Below are 17,275 nucleotides of genomic sequence, written 5' to 3' on the forward strand. Positions count from 1 at the left end.
GTTGGGCAGGAAAAAGGCTACTTTCCACATACAATTATATAGGGCTGCAACTAACGATTAATTTGATAATCGATTAATCTGTCGATTATTACGTCGATTAATCGATTAATAATCGGATAAAAGAGACAAACTACATTTCTATCCTTTCCAGTATTTTATTGGAAAAAAAACAGCATACTGGCACCATACTTATTTTGATTATTGTTTCTCAGCTGTTTGTACAAAAATTAAAAAAAAAAAAAAAAAAAAGCCTCTGCGCATGCGCATAGCATAGATCCAATGAATCGATGACTAAATTAATCGGCAACTATTTTTATAATCGATTTAATCGATTAGTTGTTGCAGCCCTACAATTATACAACACATCAGCTCCTCTACTGACACGTTACATTGATTTATTTTCTACTAGTAGTGAGGCAAATAATTATATTTGTATTTCCAATATCTAAGCCAAATAAGTGGTGGATGAAAAATGGATGTGTTGATGAAAGTCACATATTTCTGCATTATTTACAAATTCCATAATAAACAGGAAACCAGTATGCATGATACGAGTGGCCATTCTTTCATTAAAGAACTAGTGATATTTTAGTTTCTTGAATATGATTTTTTTTAAAGTAAGCCCTATCCTTTAAAATGACAAGCATTTCTTGATTTTCCTATCAAAGGTGCCCAAAATGGCACATTTAGAATAAACATTTTCCTTGTAAGACACACAATGCAAAGTTAAAAAGTTCTAAAAACTATTGACTTTCTTTAGACTGCAGAAATAAATTGATGTTGTTTAATTGGAAAATAAACAGAACATAGCATGTTTGTGCAATGAAGGAAAGCCAAAGTACAGTTGTAGCTCAATTTGCATGCAGTGAACGTTGCAGCCACTAGAGGGCGGCAAACACTTGTTTATGCAAGTGCCAATCCAACACTAAAAGGTGGCTCAACATAAAATGTCATGATTTATGTTTTCATGACAAGTAAGAATTTAAATTATAAATAAAGCTGTTTTATTATCTACCTGCTTTATTCCTCATATAAACTGTGGTAGAGGTGTTCCAATTAATGTAACCGTCTATTCATGCATTTAACAATTTGGGGAACGGTTAGAAGAAATCCAAGTGGTTAACCTCGCAGTTATATTTGGCCATCACTGTGATCATAACACAGAAATACAGCGTGCCAAAAATTAAATAGAACCAGAAGAATGCCTTGTCTAGTCTATCGGCGTATTTCTGGTTTTTGTCACTCTCCGCATCCTTGGCCTTAAAGTCCTCCAGGAAGTCCACCACTTTCTTAAGCATCGGATTGTCCTCTGAGTTGTTCACCTGGATGACGCTGACGTCTGCCAAAAGATATTTTTATTGCTCAAAAGGTTCTGTGTTGTGATAATCACTATCTATAATAACACCACTTACCCTGATCAGCTTTCTGTTGAGTGCTTCCAGACTTTGTTCCTCTAGGAAAACAACAGAGGATGATGCCGCCATCCTTGGCCACGCGCGTGAACACCATGGACGCCAGCATGCTCACCACCAGCATAATCAGGCACACGCAGAAGTGGTATTCTGCAGCACAACCAACACGGTAAGTCATCTGTAGTCATACGGTGATGATGTAGTGTCGGGAGGCGACTGACTGATCACGGGGCCGCACTCGCTGTCGCCAGGCAGCTGGTCGTTGAGGATGACGAGGAACATGGTGAAGCTGAGCGCCAGGGTGACTTTGAAGGAGTTGCGCTCGCCGCCTCCCAGTGGCAGGGCAAAGCTAACCATGTCGGCCAAAATCAGCAGAATGCTCGGAAGGAGGAGGGTAATGAAGGGGTTTTGTTGTCGGATTTTCAGCACCACCTGGAACATGGAGGCGTGGTGAGTATCAATCGAAACGTAATATCTAGAGATGTCCGATAATGGCTTTTTTGCAGATATTCCGATATTGTCCAACTCTTAATTACCGATATCAACTGATACCGATATATACAGTTGTGGAATTAACAAATTAATATTAGAGATGTCCGATAATATCGGCCTGCCAATATTATCGGACATCGGCCGATAAATGCGTTAAAATGTAATATCGGAAATTATCGGTATCGTTTTTTTTATTTTTTTTATTTTTATTTTTATTTTTAAAATTAAATCAACATAAAAAACACAAGATACACTTACAATTAGTGCACCAACCCAAAAAACCTCCCTCCCCCATTCAGACAAAAGGGTTGTTTCTTTCTGTTATTAATATTCTGGTTCCTACATTATATATCAATATATATCAATACAGTCTGCAAGGGATACAGTCCGTAAGCACACATGATTGTGCGTGCTGCTGGTCCACTAATAGTACTAACCTTTAACAGTTAATTTGACTAATTTTCATTAATTACTAGTTTCTATGTTTTTACAAATGACAGATGTGAACAAAAGTATGTATTGTCTTTGTGTGATGATGTAAATGAGGTGTGGTTGTATTGTATATTAAGTATGTGTACATTAAAAGGCATTTTATGACTTTTCTTAATTTAAAAACATGCTATAGTATGTTTTTATTGTCATAATTTTATTGCATGATTTTTGTATCCCTTTAATTTAGGTAGCCAGGAACTGCAGATGGAAATGAGCTATTTAGCTATAATCTGGTACAGAACACATCTGTCTTTGAGCTTAATGTTTCTGTGCATTGTCCCTTCAAATAAAGACTACATTAAACTATGTAACTGCTTTTATATTGTTTTACTTTCTTTTTTATTCAAGAAAATGTTTTTAATTTATTTTTCTTATTTTATTTTATTAATTTTTTTAAAAAGTACCTTATCTTCACCATACCTGGTAGTCCAAATTAGGCATAAGAATGTGTTATTCCACGACTGTATATATCGGTTGATATCGGTATCGGTTGATATCGGTATCGGTAATTAAATAGTTGGACAATATCGGATATCGGCAAAAAGCCATTATCGGACATCCCTAATTAATATGCCTCATTTTGTTGTGATGCCCCGCTGGATGCATTAAACAATGTAACAAGGTTTTCCAAAATAAGAGAACAACTTCAACTCAAGTTATGGAAAAAAGTGCCAACATGGCACTGCCATATTTATTATTGAAGTCACAAAGTGCGTTATTTTTTTTTTAACATGCCTCAAAACAGCAGCTTGGAATTTGGGACACAGGAGGTTGAGGTGGGCGGGGTTAGGGGGGGCAGGGGGTAGCGGGGGTGTATATTGTAGCATCCTGGAAGAGTTAGTGCTGCAAGGGGTTCTGGGTATTTGTTCTGTTGTGTTTATGTTGTGTTACGGTGCGGATGTTCTCCCGAAATGTGTTTGTCATTCTCGTTTGGTGTGGGTTCACAGTGTGGCGCATATTTGTAACAGTGTTAAAGTTGTTTATACGGTCACCCTCAGTGTGACCTGTACGGCTGTTGATCAAGTATGCCTTGCATTCACTTGTGAGTGTGTCAAAAGCTGTAGACATTATGTGACTGGGCCGGCACGCAAATAGTGCCTTCAAGGTTTATTGGCGCTCTGTACTTCTTCCTATGTCCGTGTACACAGCGGCGTTTTAAAAAGTCATACATTTTACTTTTTTAAACCGATACCGATAATTTTGAAACCGATACCGATAATTCCCGATATTACATTTTAAAGCATTTATCGGCCGATAATGTCGGCAGTCCGATATTATCGGACATCCCTAAAAATATCCATTTCAAAACATAAATATGCTAAGTAAGTGATCCAGAAAACCTTAACTTAAAATGTATACTTGATTTTACACTACAAATAATATTGGTAATGTGTTTTATTTACTCAAACTGCAGAGTGAGCCAGGCATTTATTAGAGCAAAGATGTTCACTGGAGAGAAGGCCTCTATTTTGTATACATTTTAATATTTTTCCACATATAGACAACATATCAAGTCAAATAATTAACTTTTTATAATGTACAGTGCAGTGTCAATAGAAAAGAGGACCTGATGTTTATCTATAAATAGACATTTTTGCAGTTGGTGCTCCAAGTTCCCTGCTTTTTCCTCCGCTTCCTCAAGTCACATGCTTTCTTGGCGATGCGTTTAGTTCGGTGGTCATTCCTGTACACATTTGTACCCTTCAGTTTCGTCCTTTTTTCAGCAGTGTGATTTTGTTTTTCCTGTTGGTGAATTTCACAACGATGACCTGAGAGGTGTTGTTGTTTCGTCCTTTCGATGGTGTTAATATCTACATCAATTTTCCTTGATTGCAGAAAGTTAACCACTTGTTGCTCTGCTGAGGCGACATCCATTTCATCTGGTTCTCCTTTACTATCACCAGCGCTGGCATAGGATCTGGGAATGGTACGCAGCCCTGTCACGATATCATTCGTTTATCCTGATCTATATCATCAATGATATTCTTCAGAGCAATGTTGTCTTATTGCAGTACCTTCATTTTTTGATGCATTGCTATATTTTCCTCTTGGAGAATGTTTTATCTATTTTTGCATTTCTCTTTGCACCTTTTTAAGAGACTCATCACATTATCTTTTAGATTGAAAAGCTCCTTTTTTCAAGCTGTTATTTAGGGTTTGCAAGCTTTCTACTTTTGCTTGAAGGCATACCATATTTGCTTTTGGATCTGATTTCAGACTAGCCATTCGTGATCTTAGACCTTCCAAATGACTTGCCACATCTACTTTCATGGTTGCCGCATCAGTTCTTAGAATTGTCGCATCTGCTTTCATAGTTTATTGCAGGTTGTCGTTTATTTTTGTCCACTTTTGAATCTAGTTGGTCTTTTTCTGTAAGACCAATGTGATGTCCTGCTCCCCTTCACTTCCTGTTTGCAGAAAGTCATTTGTAGAGATTGAAGGTTCCAGGCTTTGAGTTCTGTAGTGAGTTACGTAACTTCGGTCTCAGCATTTTTGCTTCGGTGGTCCGCTAACGGCGGTTGCTTATTTAGCGACTCGTGGCATATTTAACTTGTATATTTCAACAATTTTGTACCTTGCGCCGCTCGATTGGTGGTTTCTGCCCGTCAAACGAGCTCACTGTGTGGTCAGCAACTCTTTAAAATTGTCCCAAACTCTCGCAGCTTGAACTCTGTCTGGCATCGGGTTGCTAGGCAACCGCTTTAAATTGCAGTTGGGCCGCTAGCCGGCGGAATTTAGCGGATCTGTGCCTCTCACCGAACCAAGAGCAGTTTGAAGATGTTGCTGTGATCACAATCAGTGGTCAGGAAAACTTAAAAATGATCAAATAAAAGAACAACAACAACAAAAAACGGTAGCCAGAGCAGAGTTTTTTCTTAGCATATTTTCCCCATTAACAGGAAGTGACGTGTAGTGATAACTAAAGTGTAAATATACCAACTAATATCATGAAATTATATGGAATAGAAGTAAAAGTAAACCTACCGAGATGTAGAAGCTGTCGTCAGATGGAGAGTGGAGGTAAGCTCCCAAAGATTCCCATTCGCCATGGCTACTGTCAAACAAATCCACCGTCCCAATATCCATCTGTGTACCGCATCCTAGGCGAAACCAATGAAGCCTTCTTAAAATGAAACATGGGCAAATAGTTTCAGTTTGTGCAACAATTTTTTACTAGGAAGAGAAATAACCATATTTTTTGAAAGCAGTATTACCTCAATTTATGACCTTAAAGGCCTACTGAAAGCCACTACTACCGACCACGCAGTCTGATAGTTTATATATCAATGATGAAATCTTAACATTGCAACACATGCCAATACGGCCGGGTTAACTTATAAAGTGCAATTTTAAATTTCCCAGGAAACTTCCGGTTGAAAACGTCTAGGTATGATGACGTTTGCGCGTGACGTCAATCGTTGAAACGGAAGTATTCGGACACATTGAATCCCAATACAAACAGCTCTGTTTTCATCGCAAAATTCCAGATTGGTGAATCTTTTGCAATTTGTTTAATGAACAATGGAGACTGCAAAGAAGAAAGTTGTATGTGGGATCGGTGTATTAGCGGCTGGCTGCAGCAACACAACCAGGAGGACTTTGAGTTGGATAGCAGACGCGCTATCCGACGCTAGCCGGCGACCGCATCGATGATCGGGTGAAGTCCTTCGTCGCACAATCGATCGCTGGAACGCAGGTGAGCACGGGTGTTGATGAGCAGATGAGGGCTGGCGTAGGTGGATAGCTAATGTTTTTAGTATAGCTCTGTCGAGGTCCCGTAGCTAAGTTAGCTTCAATGGCGTCGTTAGCAACAGCATTGTTAAGCTTCGCCAGGCTGGAAAGCATTAACCGTGTAGTTACATGTCCATGGTTTAATAGTATTGTTGATCTTCTGTCTATCCTTCCAGTCAGGGGCTTATTTCTTTTGTTTCTATCTGCAGTTAAGCCCGATGCTATCACGTTAGCTCCGTAGCTAAAGTGCTTCACCGATGTATTGTCGTGGAGATAAAAGTCACTGTGAATGTCCATTTCGCGTTCTCGACTCTCATTTTCAAGAGGATATAGTATCCGAGGTGGTTTAAAATACAAATCCGTGATCCACAATAGAAAAAAGGAGAAAGTGTGGAATCCAATGAACCCTTGTACCTAAGTTACGGTCAGAGCGAAAAAATAAAGTCCTGCACTGCACTCTAATCCTTCACTCTCACGTTCCTCATCCACAAATCTTTCATCCTCGCTCAAATTAATGGGGTAATCGTCGCTTTCTCGGTCCGAATCGCTCTCGCTGCTGGTGTAAACAATGGGGAAATGTGAGGAGCCCTTCAACCTGCGACGTCACGCTACTTCCGGTACAGGCAAGGCTTTTTTTTATCAGCGACCAAAAGTTGCGAACTTTATCGTCGATGTTCTCTACTAAATCCTTCCAGCAAAAATATGGCAATATCGCGAAATGATCAAGTATGACACATAGAATGGATCTGCTATCCCCGTTTGAATAAGAACATTTCATTTCAGTAGGCCTTTAAAGGGGCTGTTTCCAACTTGCTCACGGTTACTTTATTCAAAGCAAAAAATAAAACAAGAACTCTATTGGCTAGCTTTTGTTACCATTAGTGGTATAACAAAACATACGTGTGTTAAAACAGTCCAAGAGAAGCAACAAACAATTTGCGGTCAGGTTGTTGTAAGAATATAATGTACATTCAATGATAGCTAATGGTAACTCTCCAAATCGGGTATCATTGGCTTACAAAATCCAAAGCTATTGCTTGTGCATGTGTTACATATGTACGTACGTAGTTACGTCATAGAAGACGGAAGAGGGCGGTATATAACGTTTGAAATACATTGGAAAGTTTGCGCCCTCTAGGCATTGGTGTTAATGTTGCAAACAGCCCATTTAATTGGTTCTGGCAGAGCTCTTAACTTAAAACACTAGTATCTCAAATCAACGTCTCTCATTGCAATTGTTGAGTTTAATAGTGCTTGGCCCGCCCGAAACAGCAGAATTTTAACATGTAACGTGCCTTTTTAAAAAGACAAAAACTTTGTTGTACAAAAAAATGTCCTACTAACTACGGTACTTTCATGAAGTAGTGTAATTAACATTTGTGAAAAACAACAACATGCAATTGGTCATTGATGGAGTAAATTTTTTTTTTTCTGTTTCATGTTTGTATGTGCTTTTCACATGTACTGTAAAGTATTTTTCATAACATAATCCATATTACACGATTGTATGTCTTCTAACATTTCAGTGCACTGGTCAATTTCATGTCTAATACTTAATTACTGTATTTTTTTTAGTCTCCAACTTCCGATCACATCCTCCACTGTAATCAAAGTTACATTGGGTTTAGGTTTGGCCAATGAAACATCCTTTTATTGATTCTTAAAATGAATTCTAATGAAGATTAAATATTTTGTGTTGCTCAGATAGTTTTTGTAATTAAGACATCGAATTTGATGATTTATAATGCACCAAATTGTTACATTTCATTCAAAAAAAGTGCAGCACCCGCATTTGTGATAACTTTTGCACTATGTAACAAGTTTATCACAAAATGCGTTGAATTTTATTACAACTGCGGCATATCAATACAAAATGTGGCGTTACTAGATAAGAAGGTGAAAGTTTATTACATAATGAGTTGCTACAGTCCATTTCTAGCTATAAGCTTGCAATGTAGCATTCGTGCTTGTGGCAAATGTCCTTCCAAAGTGCAAAGCCATTTCTAAGTCAGCAATCCTTGCCTCCGTGGTGACAAATTATGTTTTTTAGTGTCAAATTTAATCACTGGAGGACAAGGAATAGCTAAACATGCTACACTACACACCGTAGGAGGATATGCTAACCACTAACCGTAAACTATAGCTCTTGAATGTAAACAAAAGTGGGCAGATTGATACAAATATTGACAGTAATGATACCAATTAATAAAGTATCAAGTCAAATACACTGTGGTTGGATTGATATTTATTACTATCAACAATTACGTCGTTTTTGTTGTCATTTACAAAAAACGGAAATAAATCCCTAGACTCAAAAGCAAGCTATAGCTCTTTAATGTAAACAAAAGTGGGCAGATTGATACAAATATCGACAGTAATGATACCAATTAATAAAGTATCATGTCGATTACACTGTGGTTAGATTGATATTTATTACTATCAACAATTACGTCGTTTTTGTTGTCATTTACAAAAAACGGACATAAATCCCTAGACTCAAAAGCAAGCTATAGCTTTTGAATGTAAACAAAAGTGGGCAGATTGATACAAATATTGACAGTAATGATACCAATTAATAAAGTATCAAGTCGAATACACTGTGGTTAGATTGATATTTATTACTATCAACAATTACGTCGTTTTTGTTGTCATTTACAAAAAACGGAAATAAATCCCTAGACTCAAAAGCAAGCTATAGCTCTTGAATGTAAACAAAAGTGGGCAGATTGATACAAATATTGACAGTAATGATACCAATTAATATAGTATCAAGTCGATTACACTGTGGTTAGATTGATATTTATTACTATCAACAATTATGTCGTTTTTGTTGTCATTTACAAAAAACGGAAATAAATCCCTGGACTCAAAAGCAAGCTATAGCTCTTGAATGTAAACAAAAGTGGGCAGATTGATACAAATATTGACAGTGATGATACCAATTAATAAAGTATCAAGTCGAATACACTGTGGTTGGATTGATATTTATTACTATCAACAATTACGTCGTTTTTGTTGTCATTTACAAAAAACGGAAATAAATCCCTAGACTCAAAAGCAAGCTATAGCTTTTGAATGTAAACAAAAGTGGGCAGATTGATACAAATATTGACAGTAATGATACCAATTAATAAAGTATCAAGTCGAATACACTGTGGTTAGATTGATATTTATTACTATCAACAATTACGTCGTTTTTGTTGTCATTTACAAAAAACGGAAATAAATCCCTAGACTCAAAAGCAAGCTATAGCTCTTGAATGTAAACAAAAGTGGGCAGATTGATACAAATATTGACAGTAATGATACTAATTAATAAAGTATCAAGTCGAATACACTGTGGTTAGATTGATATTTATTACTATCAACAATTACGTCGTTTTTGTTGTCATTTACAAAAAACGGAAATAAATCCCTAGACTCAAAAGCAAGCTATAGCTCTTGAATGTAAACAAAAGTGGGCAGATTGATACAAATATCGACAGTAATGATACCAATTAATATAGTATCAAGTCGATTACACTGTGGTTAGATTGATATTTATTACTATCAACAATTATGTCGTTTTTGTTGTCATTTACAAAAAACGGAAATAAATCCCTGGACTCAAAAGCAAGCTATAGCTCTTGAATGTAAACAAAAGTGGGCAGATTGATACAAATATTGACAGTGATGATACCAATTAATAAAGTATCAAGTCGAATACACTGTGGTTGGATTGATATTTATTACTATCAACAATTACGTCGTTTTTGTTGTCATTTACAAAAAACGGAAATAAATCCCTAGACTCAAAAGCAAGCTATAGCTCTTGAATGTAAACAAAAGTGGGCAGATTGATACAAATATTGACAGTAATGATACCAATTAATAAAGTATTAAGTCGAATACACTGTGGTTAGATTGATATTTATTACTATCAACAATTACGTCGTTTTTGTTGTCATTTACAAAAAACGGAAATAAATCCCTAGACTCAAAAGTAAGCTATAGCTCTTGAATGTAAACAAAAGTGGGCAGATTGATACAAATATTGACAGTAATGATACCAATTAATAAAGTATCAAGTCGAATACACTGTGGTTAGATTGATATTTATTACTATCAGCAATTATTTCGTTTTTGTTGTCATTTACAAAAAACGGAAATAAATCCCTAGACTCAAAAGCAAGCTATAGCTCTTGGATGTAAAAAAAAAGTGGGCAGATTCATACAAATATCGACCGTAATGATACCAATTGATAAAGTATCAAGTCGAATACGCTGTGGTTAGATTGATATTTATTACTATCAACAATTACGTCGTTTTTGTTGTCATTTACAAAAAACGGAAATAATTCCCTAGACTCAAAAGCAAGCTATAGCTCTTGGATGTAAAAAAAAGTGGGCAGATTCATACAAATATCGACCGTAATGATACCAATTGATAAAGTATCAAGTCGAATACGCTGTGGTTAGATTGATATTTATTACTATCAACAATTACGTCGTTTTTGTTGTCATTTACAAAAAACGGAAATAATTCCCTAGACTCAAAAGCAAGCTATAGCTCTTGAATGTAAACAAAAGTGGGCAGATTGATACAAATATCGACAGTAATGATACCAATTAATAAAGTATCAAGTCGAATACAGTGTGGTTAGATTGATATTTATTACTATCAACAATTATGTCGTTTTTGTTGTCATTTACAAAAAACGGAAATAAATCCCTAGACTCAAAAGCAAGCTATAGCTCTTGAATTATAAACAAAAGTGGGCAGATTGATACAAATATCGACAGTAATGATACCAATTAATAAAGTATCAAGTCGAATACACTGTGGTTAGATTGATATTTATTACTATCAACAATTATGTCGTTTTTGTTGTCATTTACAAAAAACGGAAATAAATCCCTAGACTCAAAAGCAAACTATAGCTCTTGAATGTAAACAAAAGTGGGCAGATTGATACAAATATCGACAGTAATGATACCAATTAATAAAGTATCAAGTCGAATACACTGTGGTTAGATTGATATTTATAACTATCAACAATTATGTCGTTTTTGTTGTCATTTACGGAAATAAATCTCTGCACTCAAAAGGACTAATTAAATCTGAGCCAACAGTAGGAAACCCTTTTAAATATGCAATTGATATTGTTACACAGCCCTTGGGTTTTGTCTGATTATAATTGTGATCAAAAATGTAACCGTTTAATGATCTTGAAATTTGAAGTCTCAGCGTTGGTATGACCAATACTGCCCCTGTAACTAAATGTTATTGGATCGATACCCAAATTTGTAGTATCGTTAAAAAATAATGTAAAGTATCCAAACTAAATTTTGACAGAAGTGACCAATCGCATGTGTCAGTCGCTAAATTGGCAGTCTTTGTAACCCATTTTGGAATGCTTCTATTATCATTAATGTACAAAAGAATATATTGCAATATAGATTTCAGGCCATATCTTCAATCACTACATTGTAATGTACGTGGATTTACTTTAGTGGATTTCTGCAAGTCCAAGAATGTGACAAGGTTTACCTTGAGTGGACCAGGCTTGGAGGACCACAGGACACTCGTCCTCAGCAAAGGGGTAGTTGAACAGGTTAAACTCACAGTTGATCTCTGCTGTCAGCACCATACGGTGCCTCAAGGTGCCGTTGTGAAATGCCAGCAGGTCACGATAGCCATTCTGTGTTGCTCCTGATACTCTGGAACATCGCAAGATAAAAAAGGTGTGCATCTAAAGGCTAAACACTGACGCGTGATGGAAAATGTAACCGAGCTCTTACCCGTTGGACACGTAAATCTCCGGGGTCCACACTTTGTTTACAGGCAGAATGACCTCATCATACGGGAAAATGGACTCATCCCAGTATATTTGGTCATCGACCCATTCCTGTGGTAAAAAAAATAATTCAATTACAATTAAAAGCATCGCTTCCAATGTTTAAGGTATCAGAACGCTTACAACAGTGGCCTGTAGACGGCAGCTTAGACGAAGATTCTTAGTGTCCTGAAATACAAGAAAACAATCACGCCACACCAGTATGCAGTGTCACTGATGGCTTGATTTCAGTCAGTACTTACGACTTTGAGGGTCTGGTACTCCACAAGTGGTATGTATATAAACTGAGTGCAGTTGTCACGCTGAGGCTGAGTGGCTAAATTTCTGTCGATCAACATTTGCGCCAGACATCTGCGAGAAGTGCAGTTGTTGGCATACCCGCCTCCTGAATGTGCAAACGGAGCGTTTGAGAACTATGAATTCCCTTTGGAAATGGCATGAGATTGCTGAAAGATTTGGCAAAGCAATAACACCATGAATATACATATTTACAAAATTATAGTGAGTAGTAATTGCTATTTATACTGTATATTAAAAAAAACATGGGTGATGACCTCGATAAGTTTGTACAATGTGATACATTGGATTATGTTAGTAATCCGTTTCAAAACAATTTTTACCATAAGAAACAATGTAACTGAATTAAAAAGGTTTATCAAAAAGAATAACTATAGTATCAAATTCAGAAACCATAGAAAATACATTTAATCTATAATATATTAAACATTACACTGCAAAAACTGAAATCTAAGTAAGATTAAATATCTCAAATAAGGGTGATATTTGCTTATTTTCTGTCTGATAAGATACACTACTGTTCAAAAGTTTGGGGTCACATTGAAATGTCCTTATTTTTGAAGGAAAAGCACTGTACTTTTCAATGAAGATAACTTTAAACTAGTCTTAACTTTAAAGAAATACACTCTATACATTGCTAATGTGGTAAATGACTATTCTAGCTGCAAATGTCTGGTTTTTGGTGCAATATCTACATAGGTGTATAGAGGCCCATTTCCAGCAACTATCACTCCAGTGTTCTAATGGTACAATGTGTTTGCTCATTGGCTCAGAAGGCTAATTGATGATTAGAAAACCCTTGTGCAATCATGTTCACACATCTGTAAACAGTTTAGCTCGTTACAGAAGCTACAAAACTGACCTTCCTTTGAGCAGATTGAGTTTCTGGATCATCACATTTGTGGGGTCAATTAAACGCTCAAAATGGCCAGAAAAAGAGAACTTTCATCTGAAAATCGACAGTCTATTCTTGTTCTTAGAAATGAAGGCTATTCCACAAAATTGTTTGGGTGACTCCAAACTTTTGAACGGTAGTGTAATTCTTCTCACTAAGAAGATTTTATGTTAAGAGTGTTTTACTTGTTTTAAGGGTTTTGGTCCTAAATGATCTCAGTAAGATATTACAGCTAATTGCTGAGATTTTATGACCTATATTGAGTAAAAAATGCTTGAAACTAGAATATCAACTGATGCAAAGTATAAAACTACTTTTTCAAAGTAATAATTTCTTACTTCAAGCATAAAACAAAAAATCATGATGCCGAGCGCATATCATTATGTCAAGATAATGGCACTAGCATTTACTTAATTTAAGAATATTTTTCAACATATTGAGCAAAAAGGTCTCTTTTTTTTTTCTACCAAGAAAAGTGCACTTGTTATTAGTGAGAATATACTTATTTTAAGGTATTTTTGGGTTCATTGAGGTTAGCTAATTTTACTTGTTTTGGAAAGTCTTGACAAGCCAAATTGTCTTGTTCTATTGGCAGATAATTTTGCTTAATTCAAATAAAAGATCCTTAATTTTGGGTTTTTTTTCTTGTTTTTGAACACTGACTTTTTGCAGTGTACTTTGACTTTTTATTTAAGAGTCCTCAATGAGTGGAGAGGGCAGGCGAGAAGGAAGAGCAACACAAACACTACCTTCATACTTTTACTTCTTGAATTCAATAGCAGGGTTTTCTCTTTTTGTAATGGAATGTGGCATTTTTTATTTCCGCCACAACTTCAAAAAAAGCTTAGTTGTTTTTCCTTATTTGTCATCTGTCACCAACACGCATAGCACTAAGCCACTGGTGCATTTATGGCCACACAAAAAGTCGGACAACTCAAACACCACACAAAGTTACACTATGACTCCTCAGTCATACGTGTGCTTATTCTACTGTCATTTATTATTAATGTTAATGTATTGATCTTAATCATGGAATGCAGTTACTAGAGAAAGTTACAGGAATGCACACTTCATCCTATGCTTACATTTCATTGTGCAACATGAGGATGTTTAAGGGCAACTAAATGTGATCTCTGAAAGGGGTACAAATAATTTCCAAAGCAGGACCCCCACCCAGACATACTGTACAACACTAATCCATATCTTATGAAAAACAAGATTTATTTTATTTTCATTACAAGTGGGCCAAATCACTAATATTACAAAATAATCTCATGAAAATGACTCCTGTCATTTGAGTGTTATAATAAAAGATTGGTTTGAGACAGGTGTGCTGCTGGTATTGCCACGTGTGATGTCGCTCACATGTGCTCCACTGAATGCTCAGGGAGTTTTTGTGTTTGCTCACACACATGAACAATTAGAGGGAACATTGCTCAGAGGTCATTGGTATTAGCATAAAACCCAGATCAGAACATTCCTTAATCTAAAAAATGTTTTCATTACTGCTGAAAAATATATAAAATATGATTTTATGTTTATTAACATTATATATAACATATATTCATTTATTTTAAAATAGATAATATATTCATATAAATAATTTTTTCCCCCTGTTTCAGATGTTACAAAATAATTTGCTCCATTGTAGATTTATGAAACATTTTTTGTAAATTTTTCTAACAATTTCAGATTTTTTTTGTTTTTTTAATAATAGCAAGTCGTTCTGGACCAAATTCCCTTGCGTGTTTCCTATCTCTGCCTTAACCTCTAAAGGCCTTAGTGGCCACATGCGTGGACAGCACCTTTTAGCTCTTATTTCCAAAATTGTGTACACTACTGAATTGGGGTCTTGTGCCGACATATGGACACTTATTCTGCTATCTGGTGGTCAGGGCCGGCCCGTGGCATAGGCCGTATAGGCAAATGCTAAGGGCGCCGTCCATCAGGGGGCGCCACGCCATGTTGGAGAAAAAAAAAAAAAGTTGGTACTATTATTTCTAAATACAAAAAATAATCCCACGTTAATTAAAACGCAAAGTAAAGCCTATGTAATAGAAATATTATTTGTTACAACATTACGTACCCAACCAGGGTGCGCCCACTCCCTTCCCGTATCATGACTCTTTTTTGGACGTCACCACATCAAAAAATCAACACAAGATGTCAAAACGGCCAAAACTGTCAGGTGCCCAGGGAATAGAAAAGAAGAGGAGGAGAAACGAGAAAAAGACAGAGGTAGCAGGTAGGTAACGTTAGCCTACATGAAATTATTTGTCTGTTACAGTATGTAATAGTAACCTGGCTTTTCAGCATTAAGCTAATGTTACATGATTCGGCAATTGCTAATCAATAAATAGCTAGTTCTGTTTTAACGTTGGGTTAATATTGTGGAGGGGGCTAAATTGTTATGGAAAATAATAATGTAACGTTAGGTAATTACAGTACTCCCACCTTACATTCCTCAGGGACATTTGTATTAGATCTATTAAGCAGGTGTTTTTTGTTTACATTGTTATTGCCTTCTGGTTAGCTAATGTTTGCCCTGCAGGTAATAGTCACTTTTCCACCCCTTTATATATTAGGTATAGTTGTAAGCCTAGTTGTTAAAGTGCACATCATTAATGTTAATTAAGCAATATCACATGAGAGGGAATGCTGTTTTTTTAATTTGAGCACTGCTGTGATTCGGTTAAAGATAATCATAACATAACATTCTCATATAATATGTTAATTTGCTTTCTTTAAGTAAAAAAAAAGGTCAAAGACAAAGCTATTCGGTTTCTTGTGAGTATATACATTTCACTGCCGATGTGGGGGGGCGCCACCTAAAATCTTGCCTAGGGCGCCAGATTGGTTAGGGCCAGGCCTGCTGGTGGTGTCAGAAGAGTATAACATACAATGGAATTTGGAAAAAAAAAGTGTAAAAATAAAAATGTGCATGTCACTACACATGAAGTACACATTTGTGCACGTATGGACTAAGTACATCATATTAAAAGATGGTTTTTAGTTTTTATTCTAATTAGGGTCCAATAAGCCCAAATAGCAAAGATAAATTTAAAAAAAGCATGTAAACAAACACCTTGGGCCTTAAGAGGTTAAAGCTGCCACAAGTTATTAGATAAGAACAGCGACTACTTAATAACACACACTAGAACATTGATTTACAACTGAGAAATGAGGACATCAGCTCTTTGAAATCTATTTTTTTAAGTCTTAAAACTTTATAGCGCCGTAGACTTACCTGCCATGAGCAGACATAAGAGCACAGGCATCCATAGACCACAACTAGTAATTAGTGACGTTTGCATGGCGACACCAGCCAGATGACCACATTTAAATTCAAACTAATCCCCTGCAGGTTGATTGGAGGTTTCTTGGCATCCTTTGCAACATCCTTTTGCCCGCTTTTTCCTGCCAAGCGTGAAGTCTTAAATAGGCCATTTGGTTACGTCACAGCGCGGACAACGACACGAGACAATACCTTTTTTTTTCGTCAGCCACAATAGTGTGCTAAAAAACACCAACACCGATGATTAATTAAAACAAACACAATACAAGTTCTATTACCACCGCTGCCTTTGTGCTTGCCAGCTGCTATTATGCCACGGTCACGTGATCCCACAGGAGCACAGGGACGAGGAATTACAACGCTTGCTTGGTTTTTTTAGAATGGAGCCAGTCTTACTGTCACGAAGGCCTGACAAAGACTTTGTGGTAACTGCGGGCTGTGGGTTTTTTTAATAGCGTGAGACGGAGTTGTTTTCACAGCTGAATATCAGACATGCATCGTCATTGTCGTTGACAAATTGGTTAACTTCCTTATTTCAATTCTGCTAAATTTAAATGCCTTCCTATTGCAATAACACTGACATTTGGATATAAATTGTTGTTATAAAGCAATGCTTCTCAAATATTTTCTGCTATGCACCCCCTAGGAAGAAGAATGACTGTTATAAAGTAATAATGTACTCTTAAACAATAACTATTAATCAACCAGCCTACTGACTACTAACTGACTCAACTCTTCCCTATTAGAAAATAATAATAAAGGAAGGAACCCGTAAAAAGCAGGAAGTGCACAAACTATTAGTGCTGAGACACGGAGAAGGGGC

The 17,275-nt window shown here is 36.3% G+C and overlaps 1 protein-coding gene across 1 annotated transcript; it reads right to left on the reverse strand.

The window, feature by feature from the left end:
- Positions 1–255: 255 nt before the first annotated feature.
- Positions 256–16,607, reverse strand: LOC133642867 (5-hydroxytryptamine receptor 3A-like). Its single transcript, XM_062037278.1, has 9 exons — positions 16,405–16,607; positions 12,208–12,350; positions 12,089–12,133; positions 11,910–12,016; positions 11,659–11,828; positions 5,382–5,497; positions 1,634–1,844; positions 1,413–1,562; positions 256–1,339 (listed from the first exon to the last, which is right to left on the reverse strand). Exons 1-9 carry the CDS (start codon positions 16,469–16,471, stop codon positions 1,101–1,103), a joined length of 1,248 nt encoding a protein of 415 aa, XP_061893262.1. The 5' UTR covers positions 16,472–16,607; the 3' UTR covers positions 256–1,100.
- Positions 16,608–17,275: the final 668 nt, after the last annotated feature.

This window comes from Entelurus aequoreus, linkage group LG25, assembly GCF_033978785.1.
Source record: "Entelurus aequoreus isolate RoL-2023_Sb linkage group LG25, RoL_Eaeq_v1.1, whole genome shotgun sequence".
Classification (NCBI taxonomy): Eukaryota; Metazoa; Chordata; class Actinopteri; order Syngnathiformes; family Syngnathidae; genus Entelurus; species Entelurus aequoreus.